This window comes from Prunus mume, linkage group LG2 (assembly GCF_029339155.1).
Source record: "Prunus mume cultivar Tortuosa linkage group LG2, ASM2933915v1, whole genome shotgun sequence".
Classification (NCBI taxonomy): Eukaryota; Viridiplantae; Streptophyta; class Magnoliopsida; order Rosales; family Rosaceae; genus Prunus; species Prunus mume.
Window position 1 is genome coordinate 26424178 of NC_142699.1, and position 22271 is coordinate 26446448.

At 37.5% G+C, this 22271-nt stretch overlaps 2 protein-coding genes and 1 pseudogene across 3 annotated transcripts; all 3 read right to left on the reverse strand.

Annotated features, from left to right (window-relative positions):
• Window positions 1-5303: 5303 nt before the first annotated feature.
• Window positions 5304-6531, reverse strand: LOC103324050 (transcription repressor OFP12-like; annotated as a pseudogene).
• Window positions 6532-10056: 3525 nt separating this feature from the next.
• On the reverse strand, window positions 10057-11842 carry LOC103324049 (late embryogenesis abundant protein D-34-like). The gene is made up of 3 exons (XM_008226085.3): window positions 11397-11842; window positions 10587-10877; window positions 10057-10484 (listed from the first exon to the last, which is right to left on the reverse strand). The coding sequence occupies exons 1-3, from the start codon at window positions 11733-11735 to the stop codon at window positions 10320-10322; spliced, it is 795 nt and encodes a 264-aa protein (XP_008224307.2). The 5' UTR covers window positions 11736-11842; the 3' UTR covers window positions 10057-10319.
• A 3697-nt stretch (window positions 11843-15539) lies between these two features.
• On the reverse strand, window positions 15540-22250 carry LOC103324048 (Lactoylglutathione lyase / glyoxalase I family protein). Of its 2 annotated transcripts, XR_016124490.1 has the most exons (5): window positions 22090-22250; window positions 21779-22006; window positions 20876-20951; window positions 20370-20497; window positions 15540-15698 (listed from the first exon to the last, which is right to left on the reverse strand). XR_016124490.1 is itself a non-coding variant. In XM_089046938.1 (4 exons), the coding sequence occupies exons 1-4, from the start codon at window positions 22177-22179 to the stop codon at window positions 20469-20471; spliced, it is 423 nt and encodes a 140-aa protein (XP_088903064.1). In that variant the 5' UTR covers window positions 22180-22250; the 3' UTR covers window positions 20239-20468. The 2 variants fall into 2 exon arrangements, 1 of the variants encoding a protein (XP_088903064.1); XM_089046938.1 differs by lacking the exon at window positions 15540-15698 and having other exon boundaries at window positions 20239-20497.
• Window positions 22251-22271: the final 21 nt, after the last annotated feature.

Genomic DNA, 22271 nt, shown 5'->3' on the forward strand with positions numbered 1-22271 from the left:
AAAGGAAAAAAAGACCACCTTTAACTACTTTTTATTTTCTGGTGGTGTAGCTACTTTCTGTTTCACCATAAGGATTATAAGAAGGATGTTGTTGTCCATTATTTGTTACCATGGTTGTGTCATTCCACTCCCATCTTTGTCCTACTTAAGCAGGCTGGAAATTATAAATGACTTTCGTTGATCTTGTCTTATCAATTGTCCATGAAAAGAAAAAAACTTTGTTCGTAAGCAATAAGCTGGAGGAGCAATGCAACGGAGAAGATGAAAGATTTATTTTAAGTGATAATGGATGTATGAAATAATTTTCTCATAAATATGGCATTAAGTAATTGAAAATAGTTAATCATGGTTACTTTAATTAACAGATGACAATATATTTTTTTAATACTATAAGGGGAGGGGGGTTTCTCACATACTATTAGGAGCACTTCCACCCATTTGCCATAGCAAAAGCAAAGGCTGTTACTATTCACATGAATAGTGATAGCCCTTGCAAAAGGCTTGTGGTGTTTCCATCCATTGTCATGGCAACCACTATTTATATGAGATATGAGGAGATGAATTTGTATAGAGTTTTGGTGTGAGAAGTAAAGAATATGAAGTATTTATTTTTAAAAAATTTTTTGAACTTTTTAAGTATTTTTATAGACTTTTTTCTATTTTTAAAAAATTTGTTCTATTGCTGACATCAGCAGAATCCAGGCAACAGCTCAGGCTATTCTTGCATTTGGGCCAGCCCAAGTTTGTGGAGCCCACCAACAGTCTTGGCAGCATTTGTCCGCTGGAAACCCTTTTTGGGCATATGCCTCCTCTTGCTCGGGCAAAGGATAGGCTGCTGGAATCACTCTAAGGTGACATGGAGGTTCGAACCTGAGACCACCATGGTCTACAAGGCAATGACATTTTATACTGAACTATACCTCGTTGGCAAGATATGACAAACTTTAAAAGCGCTGGCAAGGCTACACTTGGCTTAAGCCGGCCACAGCGAGTGACACCCGCACCCGCCTACGCCCCCACCAATCCACCACCCCAAGCCCCAATAAAGAGAGAAGGTGATTCCCTCTGTGATGCCAGCTTTGGTGAGGAATATTAACTTTTATTGCATGTGTGTGTGTAGGGGGGGGCCTAAAGGGAAAAAGAGAGTAGATTCATGTGCAAGCAAGACCTACTTTTTATCAGGGCTCTCTTGCATACCATGTATTCTCAACACGTCCTCTTCCTACGACCAAAACAAAAACACGTCCTACCCTAGGGTTTACTTTTAATTGAACTAAGATTTAAAAATAGAAATAAAAGAAAGTAGCTAAACCTCACCACCCCGCCAGCTTCTCACGGGTGGGGGTACCCCCACCCCAACTCATCAGACGACCAAAACAAAAGTTGTGTTCAAGTTTAGAAGAATTTATTTACGACGAAAACAAAGCAGAGCTCCACCTGAAGATATATATATATATTTCAGCACTTTAAGATTTGTCATTTCGGTTAACCCAATGGGCTTGGATCAAGTTGGTTTACAAGTCCAAGTCATACTGACCCAACTCACAATGTCACACTTTTTTTTGCATTTTTTTACTACTTCAAATATTTGTCATGTGATCCGTACATCCAATAATTTTTCAATTGTTTGAATTATTATTAATTTTCCTTTCATAATAAGCGTATGTCCCGAGTTCGATTTGATATTTGGTGAAGACAAACAAGCAACATGCGATTCGAAATTGTTTGGGCATGCAATGTGAATTGTTTGTTTTTATGCATGCAAACAAGAGCAGAAGCCTATTGATGAATTGAAATAATGGTGAGACTACCATTCCCAAGGAAATTAGGCAGGAGCTGTATGTCAATAGTTTCCAGACTTTCCCACATGTTTGATTAGACAGCAGAATTGTCTCCACTTGATATGTTCTGGCATCAAGAAGAAGCAAACTTCGCCAGATTTGTTGTTGCTGTATATATTTGAATGAAATGGCATCCTCTCCAGTAACACAACCTCCAACACTCTCTCTCACCCTATTTAAGGGTGTTTCTAAAATGGTAAAAATGGTCGTCATGACCAAAAATGTGTTTGATAGCGTTTGGCAAAAAATGTTTATACGAACTTCTGAATTACAAACCCATTTTCAAATAGAAACACTTCTAAAAAAAACACTTACAAGTATAAATGCTTCTTACATACAAAACACCCCTAAACGGCCTTCTGTTTGTGGCAGTGCTAGTCGTTTGAATAAGTTGAGTTCAAACTACGATATACTATTACTATACAGTTAATGAGTCTACTTATTTGGTTTTTGTGCTTGTCAACTCTGTATACAAACGTACTGACAGGTATTGGACATGAATCGAATTCATGGGGGGTCCATGGGAAAGATCTCTAGGTCCAAGAAAATCAGTGTTGAGTTGATTGAGATGAAGTATCCATATATAACCTGACACTCCTCCCAACACTATACCTGTTCTCCGCAAGTCCATTATTTTCCATTATTTGGATGACAAGATGCTACCCCATATATGTATGTCCTGTGATTCTACCTTTGGTTGTTGCCAAGAGTTTGCAGCCCTCCCTTTTGTTTTCTTTATTAAACACCCTGGACTCGTTTGGACTTGATTTGGTGAAGGACTTGATGGTTTAAAAGTTAATCATTACTAACAAAAAGATGATCCAACTTCTCTATCTAATTTGTATTATATTTTCTATGTCATCACTCTATTAATCCTTGTTCTGTAATGTAAATAGAAGGTGTACGTGTTCATATGTCGTCACGTAGAATATTTTAGTTTTTGCAAATACTAATAAGCACACAAATCTTTATCATCTCACTAATCTACAAAACACGCAGACAAGACATATATAGTTGTGCACATATTCCCCAGTTGTTAATTATACGCATGATTTCTTAAAATGCCACAAAAAGAATCTTTGATCTTGTTCCTGTTCTTGTTTTTTTGTCCAAATAATAAAGAAACCTTTCCTGAAAAGTAAAGAAAACCAAATAGGCAGTGCCAAGATTCTCCTACATGATCCTATATGATTTGGCCTACTCGTTTATGGCTATCTCTCCAACTTGTTTTTCTTTTTGCTTTTTTGGGTTCTGATCATCCTCCACCTACAACCTACTGCACATGTTAGAAATTGTTGCAAAATGAAGCACGAACCTCTCTTAATAAAATGAAGCAAATCCCACTTAAAGACAAATGGTCTGGTATTAATCTTACCTAAACCCAACCAACTTTAAGATTAAGTATTTATAGTATAAAATATATGAAAGCATTTCCTTCTTTTCTTGTAGTTGTTGGAAAACTCTCCTTGGATCCCCTTTGTTTGTCTCGCCATTTCTGTCTATGAACAAAAAGGAATAAAGTAAACCCACACTGATGAACAAAAATTAACCTGCTTCTTTACCACTAGCAAACTTCGGGTTTCACAATGCTTTTGCTCAGTGATTTGTACACGGATTTCAGAGCGGAAAAAATACATATCATTTCATGCATGATATCGATCCTTCCAAATTTCAATGCAAAGCATGCAATTTTTCTTGGCTTCATTTTGGTAGGGCTTTGAGTGAGCCTCATAATCGATGCTCCAAGCCAATGAAAGTTTTGTCATTACCCCCAAAAAAAAACAAAACAAAAAGACTCAGTCTTGCTATCTTACGTTAATCTTAATCAAGGATTGAAATATCTACATCGATATATCTGCCGATATATATTTTCAAACTTAAGGCCATATCTTCGAATATATCCCAATAAGTCCGATATTCCCTATATTTTGCCGATATCCCCGATATTTCCCGATACCCATAACAGAACCCAAAAAAAATTCAGAAGTTTTGAAGGCAATTAAAGCAAATTGAAACCCAAAAATAGCTAATCCTTGCTCAAAACCCTATAATTTATTAATATGAAGAATCTATGCACAGTCCACTACCCACATATCTCCAATCCATCTGAAGAGGACATGGCGTTCAGTTTTGGATCTATGAGCATAGGAACTAGACCTAGTACTAACTCAAATGAATCTTATGATGTCTATGTCTATGTTTATGTCATGTCTAATTATAGTGGAACTAGTTATGAAGCTCAAGATGATAAAAAAAATTATGGACCTACTAGTTGGTTAATCCTAACTATCCCATATATGTGAGGACAATAGGGAGCTCAAGAGAGACCTATGCGCACTATGTTCAAACATGACTTACAAACTGCTCGGGTTACATGACTTTGTATGACTATTGTATGAATCTAGATAGTTGTTCCTCATTGTTTGAACCTCATTGAAGCTCTTCATTTATGTAGATGGACACTTATCTAAATTGTAATACAATGTTTAAACAAACTATGGATTTATGCATGGTTTATTCATTCTAATTAACATATTATTTTCAAAATTTTCATTAATGCGCATTACATGACATATTTCATCATATGTATATCTTATTATTAGTAAATTTTGAGTTTTATTTGTTCAATACATTCATTGATAATGTACATAACATCTATGAAAGTTTTACACAAAAATTATGTGTTTCAATGCCTATATCTGTCATTTTTGTTGATTTTTTCCCGAAACCTAAAACGATAACGATATATCCTCCGAAATATCCGTAAATTGGAGGCCCGATATTATCTACACGGCCGATATTTTAATCCTTGATCTTAATTTGATCTGTTTAATTAAAACTTAATCCGAATGCTAGTAAAATCAAGAAAATTCATCAATTTACAGGTACGCATACAATACCATATTAAGAAATAGAAAAATCTAGAGAAAGAAAAAACAGAGTACGAGTCACCCTAATTGACCACACATAACAATTCCAACACTCTCCTTAAGCAACAATGTTCCATTTTTTCTCTCATTCATGCATATTTTAGGGGGAGGCACACCGTTAGAAGATACCAACTTCTAAATTTTAGGAATTAAATTATTTTATTTATTTAGGCCGAGTTTGATGTGATTTTTAAAATCATTCACTGTCCGTGCTGCATACTCAACAAATCATGTCATTTGTTTTTTTTTTTTTTTTTTTGACAAAGTGATATTCTAAACTATTCTAATGTACGGGAAAATAGATCGAATTTGGATGCAAAGGAGGCACACAGCCTTAATTGACTGGTCTAAACTACATTTGCAACAAACTATATCTCTAAGTTATAAAATTAACGAATCAGTGATCACTAACTTTAATTAATTAATTAGTTGATTAATTAAGAGTTCCCTCATTGTTACATGTGAAAAAATCCCCGACATGCAGGGACTTATTGTTAGCAGGACCACCAAGTCGCCAATTACCATTTGCCAATGAAAAACATTCAACATGTATTTTTTTTTTAATAAAAACAGAACACATTTTGTTTCTACACAACAATTCAACAAATTAACTAATACACTAGAACAAAATTTAAAAGAAAAATTATAAACATTCATCTCGAGACCTCAACACATCCCACGCTTCCTTGGTTTTCTGATCATCAGAATACACATTTTTCCTTTGTCCTCATACATGAAACATGACACATACCTTGAAAACTCACAAAGAGAAGGAGCAAAGACAAACGCCCTTTTCTTCCTTTGTCGTTTTTTCTTCGTTTTTCGACAACCGTTACATGACTATTAACCATCCGCAAAAGACAAGGACCACCGCCGCTAATGCGTTTGGAGGTTTTCTCAACGGTCATCGGCGGCTAAAGCTGTCCCTGACGAGTTAGCAGACAGCACGCAGATGACAAGGTCAGTGAAGGCGCTGATAATGTCCTTGTGGGCATGTTTGGGATTGAGTGAGAGGTAGCACAAAAGCAGCTCATGTAGATACTCCACGTCATCACTTGTGCTATGATGATGATGATCATGGCCCACCAACATGTGATGATCTCTATTAGCTTCAAGCATTTCCTCCATGGAGCGCCTGAAGTCCAAGTAAGGGTTTGAGGAGAACTTGCGAACGCGCACGCCTTTGGTGACCAACGTTGTTTTGTGATGAGGCTTGTTGGGTTTGGTGGTGGTTGTGTGTGGAGACTCGGTGATGGAGTTGGAGCGGCCCGGAGAGGAAAAGAAGAAGCGTTGGGAGGCGAAGATGGTGGCGAAATCGGGAGGAGAGAGGTCGGAGTCTGAATCAGAGGAGGAAGTGTGGACTTCGTCGGCGGAGGAGGAGGAGGAGGAGGGTGTGAGGGACTTGGAGGAGGAGGAGTTGATCAAGTTGAAGTCATAGAGGGTGTTGTAGTTTTTGATGAGGAGAGATGTACATGTGGTGGTGGTGGAGGGAAGGGGTGGTGAGTTTTGGTTAGAGGGTTGATCAGGTGGAGCTTGGATTGTGGGTAGGCATTTGATGAAATTGGGGAAGCATAAATTCTTCCACATGATTTTGGACATCTTTTGAGAGAGAGAGAGAGAGAGAGAGAGAGAGAGAGAGAGAGAGTGAGTTGTTTATTGTTGTGGGTTGTGGGAATTATGAGCTGAACCTGAATGAGAGTTAAAGATCAAATAAACAGTAGAAGTTGGCTTTTATTTGAGAAGAGAGAGAGAGAGAGCACTCCAAAAGTCCATAGGACAGGAAAGGGAGGGTGAGAATCGTGAGACCGTGTGTTTTGTCTCTTAATTTGTTTTATTTTATTTATACCAATAATATATTTTTAGATAAGTAAAACTTCTCTCTTTCTCGTTGACTATGAAGGAAGTTGAGATTTCATCCCAAAATCAATTGGCAATGGGAGGAGTAGCCCAACTCCTTATAAGCCCTTATTAGGTTTCTCAACTTTCCAATGTAAGACTTTTTATCTTCACATTTGCACAGACTACAAGTTAAAAAAAAATGTACAATAATTCATATTAGATACATTAATTGTTAATATACTGTAATTATATGATATATCTTAATGTGATCGGTAAATATAATACAACTAATTGTTTATTTCAACGAAGATTACATTTACAAAAAAAGTCATACCATTGCAAATTTTCTCATACACTTGCAAACTTTAGGGAAGTTCCAGAATCTACTTCCAGAAAATGAAATGCGGGTTGAACATCACTCAATTATAAGTCAGTATAAAGATTGACTTTCAACCATATTCATATTTAATTATTAATTCTTTTACAAATATAGGGTACATGCAAGCATCCTCTACTCGATTTAGGATGCCTTTTTTTTATAAATCAATTTTCTTAATATAAAGATGTTAAAAGTTTGTATTAAAAGTCAAATTGAAGCAAAGGATTCACTTATCCTTCTACTGCTAAAGTGGATACGCTTAGATTTCATATGATCTTTTTTGGCATATTAGGTATCGGTTAAAATAGTACACGTTGTAAGAAATACTATTTAGGAGATTATTCGCTATAACCACATGTGCTTTGTCTCGGATGGTTTGGTGTATGTGGGTTGGAGATAGATCTATTAATTCAGATTGAATGCAAAGCAAAAGAGAGAAAACAAAAGCCTACTAAGAAATTCAATTTCAAAGTTAGCTCCCAAGCTTCCACAACCACTCAAAAGGAACATTAATTGCATAAAAATTCAAGTTTTATCGATTACAATAAAATTACTTGATTTAGGATTTCCTCTAAAAAAAGATGTCACGTAAACATATAGAAGTCAGGAATTAAAACAGTGCGTCTTTCCTCTTCTGAAAATGTTAAGCAAATAATAATGATAATAGTAATATAACAATCCGTGACATAGGTACATAACTACTAATTAAAGAAACTGGAATGCAAATCAAAGATTTCTAGAAGCGTTAGTTTGCCCTATTGCATTGATCAATTTCAAATTTGATTGCTTGCAAGAAAACTAAATATTCTTGGTAGGAAAGAGGAAGAATTAAGACTGTCCTTTTTATCCTTTAAAAAGTTGCAGACCCAACATGGTCTTAACCCTATTGAAGTTGGAAAACATTTTTTTTCTTGCTTTTGGCGTACTAGCTATGCCTACTTTGAAAAGGTCATCACTTCTGGTCCACCATTATTTGAGTAACTGCAACCAAATCAATGGCGCTCCTCAACCCCGGCCACCCCACCAGTCCTTCTCTGCTGATTTATGGTCATGATTGCACGAATATTCAATGTTATATGGTAGAAAAGCTCAAAGCATACACCTCAGCTTCAAATGAACCTAGAGCTACTTGTGGTTTTGCTCTCATTCCATCAACTTTTAGTTGCAACATCGATCGTACGCATCCAATCATTTCACTTTTCAATAGACCAATAATGTACATCAAACTGATGTCTTCTTTGCTTATGTAACGAAATGTGTACATTACGATAAGAATAAAATTTATTAATATATTATGTTTATAGATAATTTGGTGAAAAAAATGCACCATTCTACGGATTTGATCCTTGTATCAAGTGGCAAATAAAAATTAGTCATCAGCGAAATCCATCATTTTTTTCCTTCCAAGAAATATGATTTATACCATAATGTTTGAGTTTTCCTTTAAATTAGGGTAAATTACTCAAACGGTCCTCAAACTTATACTCGATTTACATTTTGGTCCCTCAATTAAATTATTAGTTCAAATGGTCCATCAACTCTATATTATTAGCTCCATTGGTCATACCGTTACATTTTGTCAATCTTTCGGTTAAATATGAGGGCAAATTAGTCATTATTTAACCTAAAATTAGGTTGAATCTAATAGAAAATTAGACGGTAGAACCACTACAAATTATAGGCTCCACCAATTTCATACAAGACAATCATCAAGCTACATAAAACACCAACGATTATATACTTCCACATCATGCAACAAAACCAAATTCCCTGCAAATGATTTGATTGATTTATTAAGAAAAAAACAAGGATCTTATCAATATTGCCAGTGAGGCTACATGGCAATGTTTGGGAACAAAAACTGCCATCTTTCGGTCAGTGCATGTTGTGCTTCAGCTAGCTACCTAACGTCACCTGTATGTTTTGTATGGCTTATATCACACGAATGCTTTTATGCTTTTCCTCTTCCAGGAAACCAACATCTTCCAAACTCACTTTCACCTTTTGGATTCTTCGTTACTCATGGAAATATAACCGCGCCATAGGTCCCCCTCATTCACCTATATAATTGTCCTTGCTCAGTTGCTTTTTAATAACGTAATTAGTAGAGATATTAATTATTTGTCTGTACTGGCCATATCGCCATTATGTCGTGACCAACTATGTTTAACTCACTAGGCCCTCCCTCTCCTTCGGATTATATATTTTCAGAATTTTATAGGCGGTACCGTCTGATGTCTTAAACCCATAGGCTTCCATTAGAGCATCTGCCATGGTGACGGTCATTTCAATTTTATTTCAATAAATTGAACTTTTGACTTGCAGTGGTAAAGTTCAGTTCATTTCATAGATCAATATTTCATTTCATACGTCAATAAAATGAACTCTGAAATGAAATTCATTTCAATAAGCTGACCTACCATAATAACTCTACAGCCTCTCTCTTATAATAACTCTAATGTGTTCCCATTTAAAATCAACTTTCAATTCTTCATAAAAAAAAAGTGTTAATATAATGTTGTCAGAAACTAAAGAAAATTTTGTTATTATATATTCAAAATTGGTTTCTTTTTAAAGATCTCTTTGAAACCATTTTAATTGTATAATTCTTATTGTAATTAACTTTATTCATTTTATTTTACTCAATTATTTAAAAAGATATATATTTTTAAAATATAGTTTTTAATTTGTAAGCTATTGAACTCCACTGCAAGTGAAACTACAATTTAGTTCAATAATTGTCAAAAAAATTCAATAAATTAAACTATTGAACTGAAATGAACTATTAAATAACTATTGCAGATGCTCTTTGAATTTTGCTACAATCAGTCGCGCACGCATCCATAATGCAAATACCTAATCTAACTGTAGTAGATGCATGTATGGGCATGTTCTCTCCGGCCCACACGCAACTGACAATACCACTCCTTCCTATATACATATCAATTTGAAGCTTCCTACTTAGAAATTTATTCTCCTTCTTATATACATATCAATTTGAAGCTTCCTACTTAGAAATTTATTCTGTCAAGGTCGGCTTTTAAGTAATACATGTAAGCGTCTCACAGTACAAAAAAGGAAATTTATTCTCCTTGCGTTGCGTTGATTGTTTTTTATACACGGTACAAAAAAATCAACGATAGCTTGGTGAAAGGGCCATGTTTAAAAGCCCATTCAAGCCGTTGATTGTTTGCAAAACATAAAGGAAACTAGACTCTGGCATGTACTACTAGCACGACTATTTTGAAGTTTAAACCCGGTGCTTAATTTACATAGATATATACTTCCACCACAGGCACTGCTACTTAGTCAAGTGGACACAGCAGGAAATCACATCTTTATATTCTCATTGAGCCTTGCAGCTGCGGTCACGGAAGCCGCCACTCCCCCAGGACGCGTTCCCATTTCCGGGTTGTTTCGGAGCTCAGCACTCGCAATTCCTTCAGCATCCTGCCTTGTCGCCGCCTTGTCCGCGGGCAGTTTCCCAGTAGCACCCTTCACCAGGCAAAACCACACAAAACTTCCATCATACACCTCAGCCCACAACAACCCACGTACCTAGTAGTCATAAACCGTATGATGAAATGTCCGACTTACCGAGAGGACATCTGTGAGCTTGATCTTGTCCTGCTCCCGCAGAGTCCCGGCATTGTATGCTGCCGCAGATTGAGCCATGGCAGCTAGCCCACCTGGGCTTATCACATTGCTGCCCGTGGCTCTCACCTCCGCAGCCTGAATGGCTGCGGCATCACTTTGATCAATTGGCTTATCACCGGCTGTTTGGGCGGACGCTTCCAGTGCTTCCCCGATAGTGATTGCGTTCTGCTCCATAAATCCCCCCGCAGCTACCTGCGCCACCGGCGTGGGCTGCACATACTGCTCAATCACCTAACCACACCCAAAAACAAAAGGGTCACCCTTTATCCATTCAACACACATTGAAAACTTGATGTTACATGTAAAAGGTTCACTCAATGGTCAATAGTCCAAATTGAACCTTGCAACATATCGTATGTTATGTTTGTATATTGTCAAGCTACTGATCTGATATCATAAAAGAATCGGACCTAAAATATATATGCAAAAGAACAATAGTCCAAATTTTATTGTTTGACGTAACATGTTACATCTTGAAATTAGTATCCACTACATGTTAGTTAAATAGTATTGACAATTATAAAATTAAATTTAGCTGATCAATAAATTGACAAATCACAGTATGATAACATAACATATATAACATGGTACGCAGTGTATAATATAATATATAACGTGCGGAATAAGTATGAATAACATAATATATAATGTGTTCAAATGGTATGAACAACATAATAAAAAAGTATTGATTTTCGAATTGATCAAACATAGCAAATCAGATCAAGCTTTAGCAAGAGATGAGAGGGAAACCTGTCCACCAACTGCTTCAGTGACGATGCGGCTTCCAGGGACATCAGTCTCTGTGACAGTGACACCTTCATTTCCACCAACATCCGTGGCCTGGTCATGGCGAACAAGGCCGGATCTTTCGTTTCGGGTGGCCGCCGACTGCATGACAGCGGCCGGACCGCCCTTCTGGGTCCGCCCAAACACCATGGTCTCAGCGGTCTGCATCATGTTAGCATCTTGTGGTGCAATGGGCTTCTTTGCGAGGTCCCCAGAGACGGAAAAGACGTCGCCGTATTTGATGGGCTGCGGCTTGTCCTGCTGTTCGTCTTCCTGAGGCCTCCGTGGCTGTTCCTGGCTCATTTTGTTGTATCAGTTTGAGATCCCAATTACAAGCTTTTGCAAAGGCTTTTGGTGCCTGAGAGATCGACTAGCTAAGCTTAGATTTGATATACACCATCTACGGAAGTACTTAAAGTTAGGGAAGATTGGGAGAGTTAACATATATCCCGATATAGTTGTGGAGCGTAATTGCCACGTGGTTTTGTTGACACACGTGTCAAGAGAAAAGCCAGGACAGTTTTGTTTGTAGCAGTACACGTGGTAGCATGTGGCTCTGTGTTTGCAATTCTGGTAAGAACACTCCGCAGACCGACTAGAAGCTCCGCGACACCTGTCATGTATGCGTTCGGCTTATCAGATTAGGGTGCATTTTGAAATATATTATTTCCTTTCGAAATCTTCAAGGACTTTTTTTTTATATTTTTGGTAAAGTTGAACTTGCATTAACAAAGACCAAAGAGAGGTCAAGATCCACCGAGACCACACATATGCAGTATCTATTTAATATTCTAATTGCATAATTATTAAACAAGAAACATCCGAGCCTAATAAGGATAAGGATTCAAAGGTTTGACGGCAATTTGGTATATATATATATGTTTTGGAAATATTTTTACTCACTATTTTAATTTAAGGTATATTTTTATTATTCTTTTCAACACTTGTATGTGTTTATTGGCATAACTATATAGTTAACTTTTTACTTTGTATTTATGAAATCATGGTTATCATTATGTCAATAGACACGTGTTAAGTATTGAGAATGGTGGTAATGATATATCTTAAGTAAAAGTGGTAATCAAAAATACCCCCCTAAGTTTTACATTCCACTCGATATGTTAAATTAAAACTTGATTTTATCACATTAGTGTTGATTTGTTCATTACCTTATAGGCCCATTAATTGAAAAAAATAATCAAATAATATCACGAAGTCAAATATTCAAAAATAAGAGGAGAAACGAGACATGTTATTCCATGTTAGATTTAATATTTCGGTTGGCATGAGTCTCTATTATTCTTCATACATGCTAAAAATTCCATGTTAAATTGAGGGAGATGCTTAATCAAATTACTAGGTTTTTAAAAAGCCAAATAAAGTTCAAGGCAAAGCAGACATTGCTTGTGATGCAAGGATTGCAGATCGAGCCCAAGAGCGAACAAAGAGCAAAAGCCACAAACAATATCAACATCTACCATATCAAAATATATCCAACAATCATACCATATCGGCTCATCCTAAGCTAGGATGGCAACCGAGGTCATTCACAAATACGACAGCACTTAGCTGCATACAACTTATTTAACATTATAAATACAACAACACTTGAGGAACAGCTGCATAGAGGAAGATTGCCACTTATTGTTTTGTACTGGAAGATATCATCCTTCATTTCAATATACTCAACCATTTGGAGCAGCCCTCTGTGTCGGTGTGGAATTCATTGACCTGTAACCTCCAACCCATTGGCTCTACAAAATGAAGTATGATTAAAAACTGAGAGGAAAGGGATGACAAAGACTCTTCTCTTACTAGTAGATAATGGGAAAACTGATTCAAACCGTAGTGTATAATCTGTATGTTTTTATTTATAAAACTGAGAGAATTGTTGATGTTTTTGTGCAAGAAAATACTAGTTATACCACATTTATATATATATATATATATATATATATACAACCTTATGTACCACTTCTCTAATAAAGGTGGGCCCCATTGTATTGGTGGGCTCCGTCTCTATTAGATAGATGGTAACACAAGGTGATATGCAAATATGATATATATGCCTAACATTGCTCATTTATAAGAGGTTGATGCATAAAACTTATCCTACTAATTCGACCATTTTTAACGCGATTAGTGGGGATAAGTTTTAGACATAACATCATATGAATATATAGTCCCCCTTAATCCTTCAAATTACAAGACAACATCCATAATTTTCTTTGATTGAAGATGAAATCTAGTTATTTAACTAAATCTAGGCTAGTCCAGTCTAATCCTCCATATCAAACATGACCAAAGTTTACCAATTCTCATCCCATCAAAACATGCTAAAAAAGGGAAAATATTGATTTTCTAGTAGCAATGTTCCTGATGGATGAGGCGACGAGGATGAATGGTTATCTCCCACTCCATCAATTGGTCTACAAAGGCCAAAATGTTTTTTTTTCTTTTCTTTTTTTGGTTTTTGTTCTCCGACAATTTATGTATGTTGAAGTATTTGTCTTAGAAATTTGAGATAAATGATTTAGGAGCTTTGAAATACTTCCTCGGAATTTAAGTAGCAAGGTCAAAACCTAGTAAATTTTTGTCTCAAAGGAAGAATGTGATGAATTTACTCACTGAAACATGAATGCTTGGATGCTAGTCTGCTGACACACACATTGAGATGAATCACAAGTTGTATGAAGACATGGACCAGGTGCCTACCAATAAGAAATAATACTAGCACATTGTTGGAAGGTTGATATATTTGGCACACACAAGACCAGATATTACATACGCTGTAAGTGTGGTTAGTTAATTTATGCATTCTCCCAGTGTTTCTTATAGGAATATAATTGATCGGATCTTAAGGTACTTAAAGTTAGCCCTTGGAAAGGAACTAATGTTCTCCAAGAATGGAAATCTTGAAGTTATTGGATATACAAATGTTGACTGCGCCGGTTCTATTAGAGATAAAGACGTTTTACATCATGTTACTTTACATTTGTTGGAGGTAACCTTGTCACTTGGCAGAGTAAAAAACAAAATGTGGTTTCTAAGTCTAGTGCAAAATCAGAATATAGAGGAATGACTCAAGGAGTCTGTGAATTATTATGGATCAGAAGACTTTTGACAGAATTGGGTTTCAAACCAGAAAAGCCAATGGAGTTACATTGTGACAACAAGTCAGCTATCGATATTGCTCATAATTTAGTTCAACATGATTGAACTAAACATGTTGAGGTGGATATACATTTCATCAAAGAAAAAATTTGGAACAAGATCATCTGTCTACCCTTCGTAAAATCAGAAGATCAATTGGTGGATGTCTTAATAAAATCTGTTTGTGGAAGAGTGTTTTATGACTCATTTACCAAGTTGGGCATTAGTGACACATATGCACCAGTGTTGACGTGAGCTATCATAATTAATCAAGAAGATTTATTTCCTTGATTAATTAGGAGATTTACTTTCTTATTTTATATAGTTGACATATCCTTGTATAATTAGGAGATATTGTCCTAATTGTTTACTGTATCTATTTTCTTATAAAACACTCATATAAACTCCTATATATCTCCTTGTGGAGAAGAATACAATTAACCTAAAGTATTCAAACCATATCCATCTTTTAACAAGCTCATTTCTTCTTCGTTCTTCATGGCACATCTCTCTTTTGTAGGGCGGCAAATCAACTTGAAAATCGGCCAAACTGGTGTTCTAGTTTGGTCAGGTTTTATTTTTTATTTTTTAGGAAAATCGGTTCGAAAACTGGATTATCCAGTCCAGTTCACTGTTCACATGTTTGAAATCCTCCATTCACCTAAACCAAACCAGCCAAGGGAACAAGTAAAATATTACAAAAACTAGAGTAACTAGTTCACTGTAGCAACAAATCCCTTGCAAAATCTGTAGTAACCATTTCAACTCTTAGGGTTAGTCAAATTACTAAATTTTTGCCAATATAAATTAATTAAAGGCGCTAACAAAGTCTAACTCAGTGAAAACAGACCTTGACTTCCAGACCAATTGTCTTAAGTTCAAACTCAAATGACGCATCGTTGCAGATCGAGCCCAAGAAGCAAACAAAGGGCACAAGCCACTAACAAATGTCACTTGGTAATAAACTCTGCATTCAACACCTACCGTATCAAAATATCCAACAACCATAGTATGCAAATCCATACAAGGACACTTGAGGTGTACAGCTGCATACAACACATTTAACATCATAACTACAAGAACCCTTGAGGTACAACTGGATGGATGAAAATGGCCATTAAAGGCAGTAACTAGTTTGTTGTTAGTTAGCCATCTGTAACTAATCTTATACAGCTGTATTTGACAGCTCATCATCAACTCATCATTGTATTTTAATATAAAGCTTGTACAAATGATTCTTACGGTTAATAAGAATTACAATTCCTTTATGGTATCATCGCCATTCGATCCTCTCTTCCGCACTCTCTCCTCTGCTATTTTTTTCCTTTCTCAAACCCTAACTTTTCTTCTTCCTCTCTGCTTCCATGGCGGCTTCGATGCTTCTTCAGGTCAAACGCCATTGCTCATGGGTAGTCTGCTCTTTCTCCTGCTCGCTGCAATTCCAGCTTTCACCATCATTCGAATATTTCCGGCATGATTCCGATCAAACTTGTGCAAACAACTATTTGCTCTGGAAAAATCTTTTCTCCCAATTCTTCGCAAATTCAAGATGCTCGGTCTCGCCATCGGTGATGAGCCTTCTCCTCCTCGCACAATTCTTGACTCTACAGGTTCCACCATTGAGAATCCAGCCTTTGATCTTTGGTATGATAAAGATCAAAGCCTGATGATTTGGATTATCTCCACATTATCTTCTGATCTTCTCTCTCATACTGTGGGCATTGAGAGCTCGCGTGCTCTTTGGGAACTTCTTGAGAAACGCAGTTTCTCGTGCTAGCGTTCATCAATTGCGCTCGCGTCTTCAAACCTCACCAAAGGTGATCTGTCTATGGTCACATACCGCAGAAGATGAAGGAAATTGCTTTCTGGTTTGGGCGCACCGCCAACCTCTCACCGATTCGATCTTGTTGCTTACATCCCGGCTGGTCTTCCGAGGAGTATGATTCTTTTGTGACCTCTATTGAAACTCGTAGTGACCTAGTGTCTTCTCGATGAGCTTCATGGTTTCCTACTTGGTCGTGAAGTCGCGATCCTACATCGCAAGACTCGTTCTTCTCTGCCGGTCACTCATGAACCCTTTCATGCTTATGCTGCTTTTCCACACCACAGAGGTCGTGGATCTCATATCCATTCTAAGCACAGAGGACCTGGTCAGGGCCAATCCTCCTTTGGTCAACCTCAATTTCAGGCTCAATTTCAGTCTCGCCTATGAATTCGGCTATCGTGGATTGCTTCCAACATCTCCTGCTTTCTTGGCAGCAAAATTCTACTTTTGGATCTTCTTCTCGTGCACCGTATCCATTTTCTCATGGCGGCTCTTCTTCCAGCTCACATTCTTCTTCCCACTCCTCTCATGGAGTTATTGTTTGTCAATTCTGTGACAAGCGTGGCCATGGCGCTGCCACTTGTAGGAAGCTAGGTCGCCTTCTCAATCAGACTTCCTCTTCACAGTCCTCGCCTCGTACTCAGCTATTATGTCCATCCACACCCAATCTCCTTCTGCCTCTTGGATCATGGACACCGGGCTACCGCTCATGTTATCACGATAACACCATCTTCAAAATTCTGTTCCTTACTCGGGTTCGATTCTTTGCAAGTTGGAGATGGTAATCGCTTACCTATATCGCATATTGGTTCTTCATTACCACTCCTTCTGCTGATTTTTTCTCTTAGGAATATTTTACATGTTCCTCATATTACTCAGAATTTACTATCGGTTCAGAAGTTCTTAGAGGATAATCAATGTTCTCTAACTCTCTATCCTTCTGAATTTGTCATTAAGGATCCGTTACACAGAAGATGCTTTACCACACCACTTAAGGAGGTATGTACAAGTTGACTTGCAGTGTTGACTCTGTTGCCAAGACCAGTTGCTCTGCTTCTTCCTTTATGGTAAATAAATGTGATTTGCTCACTTGGCATCAGAGATTAGGTCATCCTCATGCTTCTGCTTTTTCGGCAAGTCATTAGTCATAATAACCTCCCTTTGTCTGGTTCATTTTCTACAAATGTACTCTGTTCTGCTTGTAAGCTAGGAAAGGCATCCAAACTTCCATTTCATGGTTCAGGCTCTAAGACTACAAAGCCTTTGGAATTGTTGCATAGTGATGTCTGGGGTCCTAGTCCTGTACATTCTGTTTCGGGATATAAATACTATGTTCTTTTCTTGGATGATTTTACCAAGTATGCTTGGATTTACCCCATGAAGTTCAAATCCGATGTTTTTGGTATTTTCAAGACTTTTAAGGCCAAAATGGAAAACCAGCTGGACTCTAAAGTCAAGATGCTCAGGAGTGATTCTGGTGGGGAATTCTTAAGTTCTAGTTTTCAGCAGTTTCTTAATCAAGAGGGCATTGTTCATCAATTAAGCCGCCTCATACTCCGAGAATGGTGCTGCAGAGCGAAAACACAGGCACATCGTTGAATTGGCTAGAACTTTGTTAGCAGCTTCTAAAGTTCCTTTTCAGTTTTGGGTTGATGCCTTTCTCACTGCCCTTTACCTTATCAACCGCCTACCTTTTACCTCCTCTCGTGTCTCTCCTTTTGAACTACTATTTCACTCCAAACCCAATTATCATTCCCTTAAAATTTTTGGTTGCCAATGTTTTCCTTGGTTAAAACCTTACAGTCCATCCAAATTACATCCCAAGAGTTTATCTTGTGTGTTTTTGGGTTATAGTCTTAATCATTCTGGGTTTCGTTGTCTTGATCCTGTTACCAATCGTCTTTATGTCTCTAGACATGTTACTTTTCATGAATCTATTTTTCCTTTTCATGCTGTTGTTTCTTCTTCCTCTTCTGATTCTATTTCTTCTTCTTTTCCTATCATTCCTCTCACTTTTCCTATGGTCACTTCCTCTCCTTCAGAGTCCCCTTTATCGTCCCTTATCCTCCTCCTCTCCTCCCTCTTCTGTGCCGTTTGTTTCTCCCCCTTCTCAATCTTCCTTTTCTGTTCCTTCTTCTTCTATCCCTGTTCAAAACACTCATCCTATGATCATTCGTTCAAAACATGGTATTTTTAAACCTAAAGCTCTTACAGCCACTAAGCATCCCTTGCCTCCTTCTTTACATTCTACTGCTCTTCTTCCTCCCACTCCCACTACCTATAAACAAGCTGCTAAACATTCCGTGTGGGTTGAGGCCATGAAGAGTGAGCTTGCTGCTTTGGAACAAACCAACACCTGGACTTTGGTCCCTCTATCTTCAAATCAGAATTTAGTTGGTTCTAAGTGGGTTTTTCGCACTAAGTTTAAACCTGATGGTACTGCTTGACAAATTCAAGGCTCGCTTTGGTTGCTAAGGGGTATCATCAGCGGGAAGGCTTGGATTTTCATGAAACTTTCAGTCCTGTGGCTAAGCCTACTACGATCGACTTCTTCTTTCTTTGGCAGTCCAATTTGATTGGTTCTTAAATCAATTGGATGTGAGTAATGCTTTCCTTCATGGTTTTTTGAAGGAAAATGTTTTTATGTCTCAGCCACTGGTTTTGCCGATCCTACTGGCCTCATTTTGTTTGTCACTCAATAGATCCTTGTATGGCTTAAAACAGGCTCCTGGGCCTGGTATGATGAATTGTTCAAAGCCTTGGTTTCTCTGGGGTTTCGATCTTCTCAGTGCAGATTCTTCTCTTTTCATTAAGTCAAGTGGTGCCTCTCTTGTTCTTGTTTTGGTCTATGTTGATGATATTTTGGTCACTGGAAACTGCAATACAGATTGTACCTCTCTTATTTCTCATCTCAGGCAAAGTTCCCAGTTAAGGATCTTGGTCCCTTACACTATTTCCTTGGCTTGGAGGTCACACGATCTGCCCGAGGTATGTTTCTTTCTCAGACTAAATATGCCTGTGATCTTCTCAAGAAGACAGATTTTCTTGGGGCTAGTTCTTGTTCAACTCCCCTTGGTTCTTTCAAGTTGGATAATTCTGGGATATTCTTGAAGATGTTACTTTCTATCGCTCTACTGTGGGTGCCCTTCAATATCTTACTTGGACTAGACCACCTATCCTATGCTCAAGTTAATCTTGTTTGTCAAGACTTGCATCACCTCGTTCTAATCACTTGGTGCTGTTAAACGAATTCTTCGTTATCTTAAAGGCACTCGGACATGGGGTCCGTTTACTAAGGGTTCTCTTTGGCTTGCAAGCCTTCACGGATGCCGATTGGGCTGGTTGTCCTATTGATCGGAGGTCTACCTGGCTGGTGTATCTTTCTTGGTTCCAATTTAATTTCGTTCGCTAAGAAGCAACCGGTGTCTCGTAGTTCTCCGGCCGAGTATCGTGGTCAGCTATGACTGCGCCGAGTTGCTCTATTTGTCCAAGTTATTCAAAGACATTGGTTTTCAGTTACCTTCTCTTCCACTTCTCTGGTGTGACAATCAATCTGCCATTCATCTTGCTTCCAATCCAGTGTTTAGTGCCCGGACCAAACATGTGGAGGTTGATTATCACTTTACAAGGGAATTGGTTCAGCAACGGTTCATGTCTATTAAATTTGTTTCCTCTGAACATCAGCTTGCTGATGTCTTTACCAAACCCTTATCCGCTGCCCGACATTCTCTTCTTCGCTCCAAGCTCACATGCGTTCTCCTCCCTTCAGCTTGAGGGGGGCTAAAGGCAGTAACTAGTTTGTTGTTAGTTAGCCATCTGTAACTAATCTTATACAGCTGTATTTGACAGCTCATCATCAACTCATCATTGTATTTTAATATAAAGCTTGTACAAATGATTCTTACGGTTAATAAGAATTACAATTCCTTTATAAAGGCAGTAACTAGTTACTGCCTTTAGCCATTGCAACTTATTGTCTGTACTGTAAGATTTACAGATCGTCTGCTTCATGTGAATCTACTTGATCATTTGAGCAGCCTTCTGTGTCGGCGTCGAGTTCATTGACCTGCAACCTCCAATCCATTGCCTGCACAATGAAGTATGATTCAAAAACTGAGAAGAGAGCAATGACAAAGATTCTTCTCTTCCCAATAGTAAGATACTGGGAAAACTGATTGAAAAGCAAGTGTAATATAATCTGTATGCATAAAAAGGTCAGAGGATTGTAGATACTTTTCTGCAACAGAATCATCTTTCAACTTCAAAATGAGGTATGCAATTCGATACTTTGTTTAATTTTTCAATTCGTTTCGTAACAGATCATGTTGATCTTGTCATTTTGTTCCAAAACAAATTGATCAGTGCATGCTTATCCAAATATGAATTATAGTTTATTAATATGCTCTCCCCTAAGTTTTAATCTTGAAACCAACAAAATATAATAATTGGGAATAAAAAAGCTTACCATCGGGATCAAAGAAAAAGACTTGCTTGATCTTACCATCAGGTAAGGACTTCTCAAATGTCTGAATTCCCTTGTCCTGCACAACCAAATTTAGGAACATCATAGAAAGGAGGAAAATATAATTTTTATTATTATTTTATATTAAAAAAACATGCCAAAGTTTTGAACCAGGGTTGGCTCAGAGGAGAGGCACACACAAGCTTCGTCTTCTGAACAAAGGCCCGGACCTATTTCAGCGTCTTTTTTTAAACCCAATTTTCTTTTTAAGGGAGAAAATTGCACCAATCAAGTTCTTAAAGTTTACCAATTCCCATTCCAACAAAACAAGCTAAAAAAGGGAGAAAAAAAATTGATTTTTATATTAGGTGATGGTCTTAATGGATGAGATCACGAGGATGAATAGCCATCTCCCACTCCCACATTTGGTCTACAAAGGCCAAAATGCTTTTTATTTTTTTGGTTTTTGCTCTCCCGTAATTTATTTATGTAGTTTGATTTTGAAGTCAAGACTCGCCCACTGTGTTTCAGGTATGTGATACGTGTTCTGTTTCGTGTGTAGTATATATAAGAGGAAATGAAGAACCTGGACAATAAAAGGAAAGTGAAGCAAGAAGAATGCTGAAGATTTTGGGTGGGAAAAAGGAGGAAGAAAAGCAAACAAAAACAAGAGCTTATATCAAATAGAATAATCATCTATGATTGCAATTCAAATTTCTAGACTCTATAAAATTCCATAACCAGCACCCAATTGAAATTTCAACAATCAAACTGCGCAAAATTCAACTCCTATTCATAATCCAAAATCAAATCCAACTAGCAACAATAAAAATAAAAATAAAAGATCTTCAATTCATAAAAAAAAAACCCAAAATGATAGTTGAAAATGGATGCAAAGCAGCATACCTTGAGGGTTTGGACAAAGGAGTGGAAATTAGAGACGGAGAAGCAGACATGGTGGCCTCTGGGGAGATGGCTTGGGTCAGCTACAGGTGACGTGGCGCTCCAGGGTCCTTCTGGAAGGTTGTAATCTGGGTTCCTCTCGATGAGGTGGAAGGCAAAAGCTCCAGGGCCCTTGAGCCATATCACCTTGAATTCCAAGTTTGGGCTCTCTATCTCCTCAAACCCAAATATCTACCACAACACCAATTAGCTTGTCAAAATTAAAGTGATTATAGAAAAATGAAGAGGAAAAATTGGAAGCTTGAAGAAACAACCTCTTTGTAGAAATTGGCGAGGCGCCTGATATCAGAGGATTCCCTGGAAATATGGTTGAGACTCACTCCTTCTGCTACTGATGCCGCCATTTCTTATAATCGCCTGTTTGGTAATCTGTTTGGGGCTGTAGCTTGTATTCTATTTATTGTTTTAGACTACTTTTTTTTTTTCTTCTTTTTAT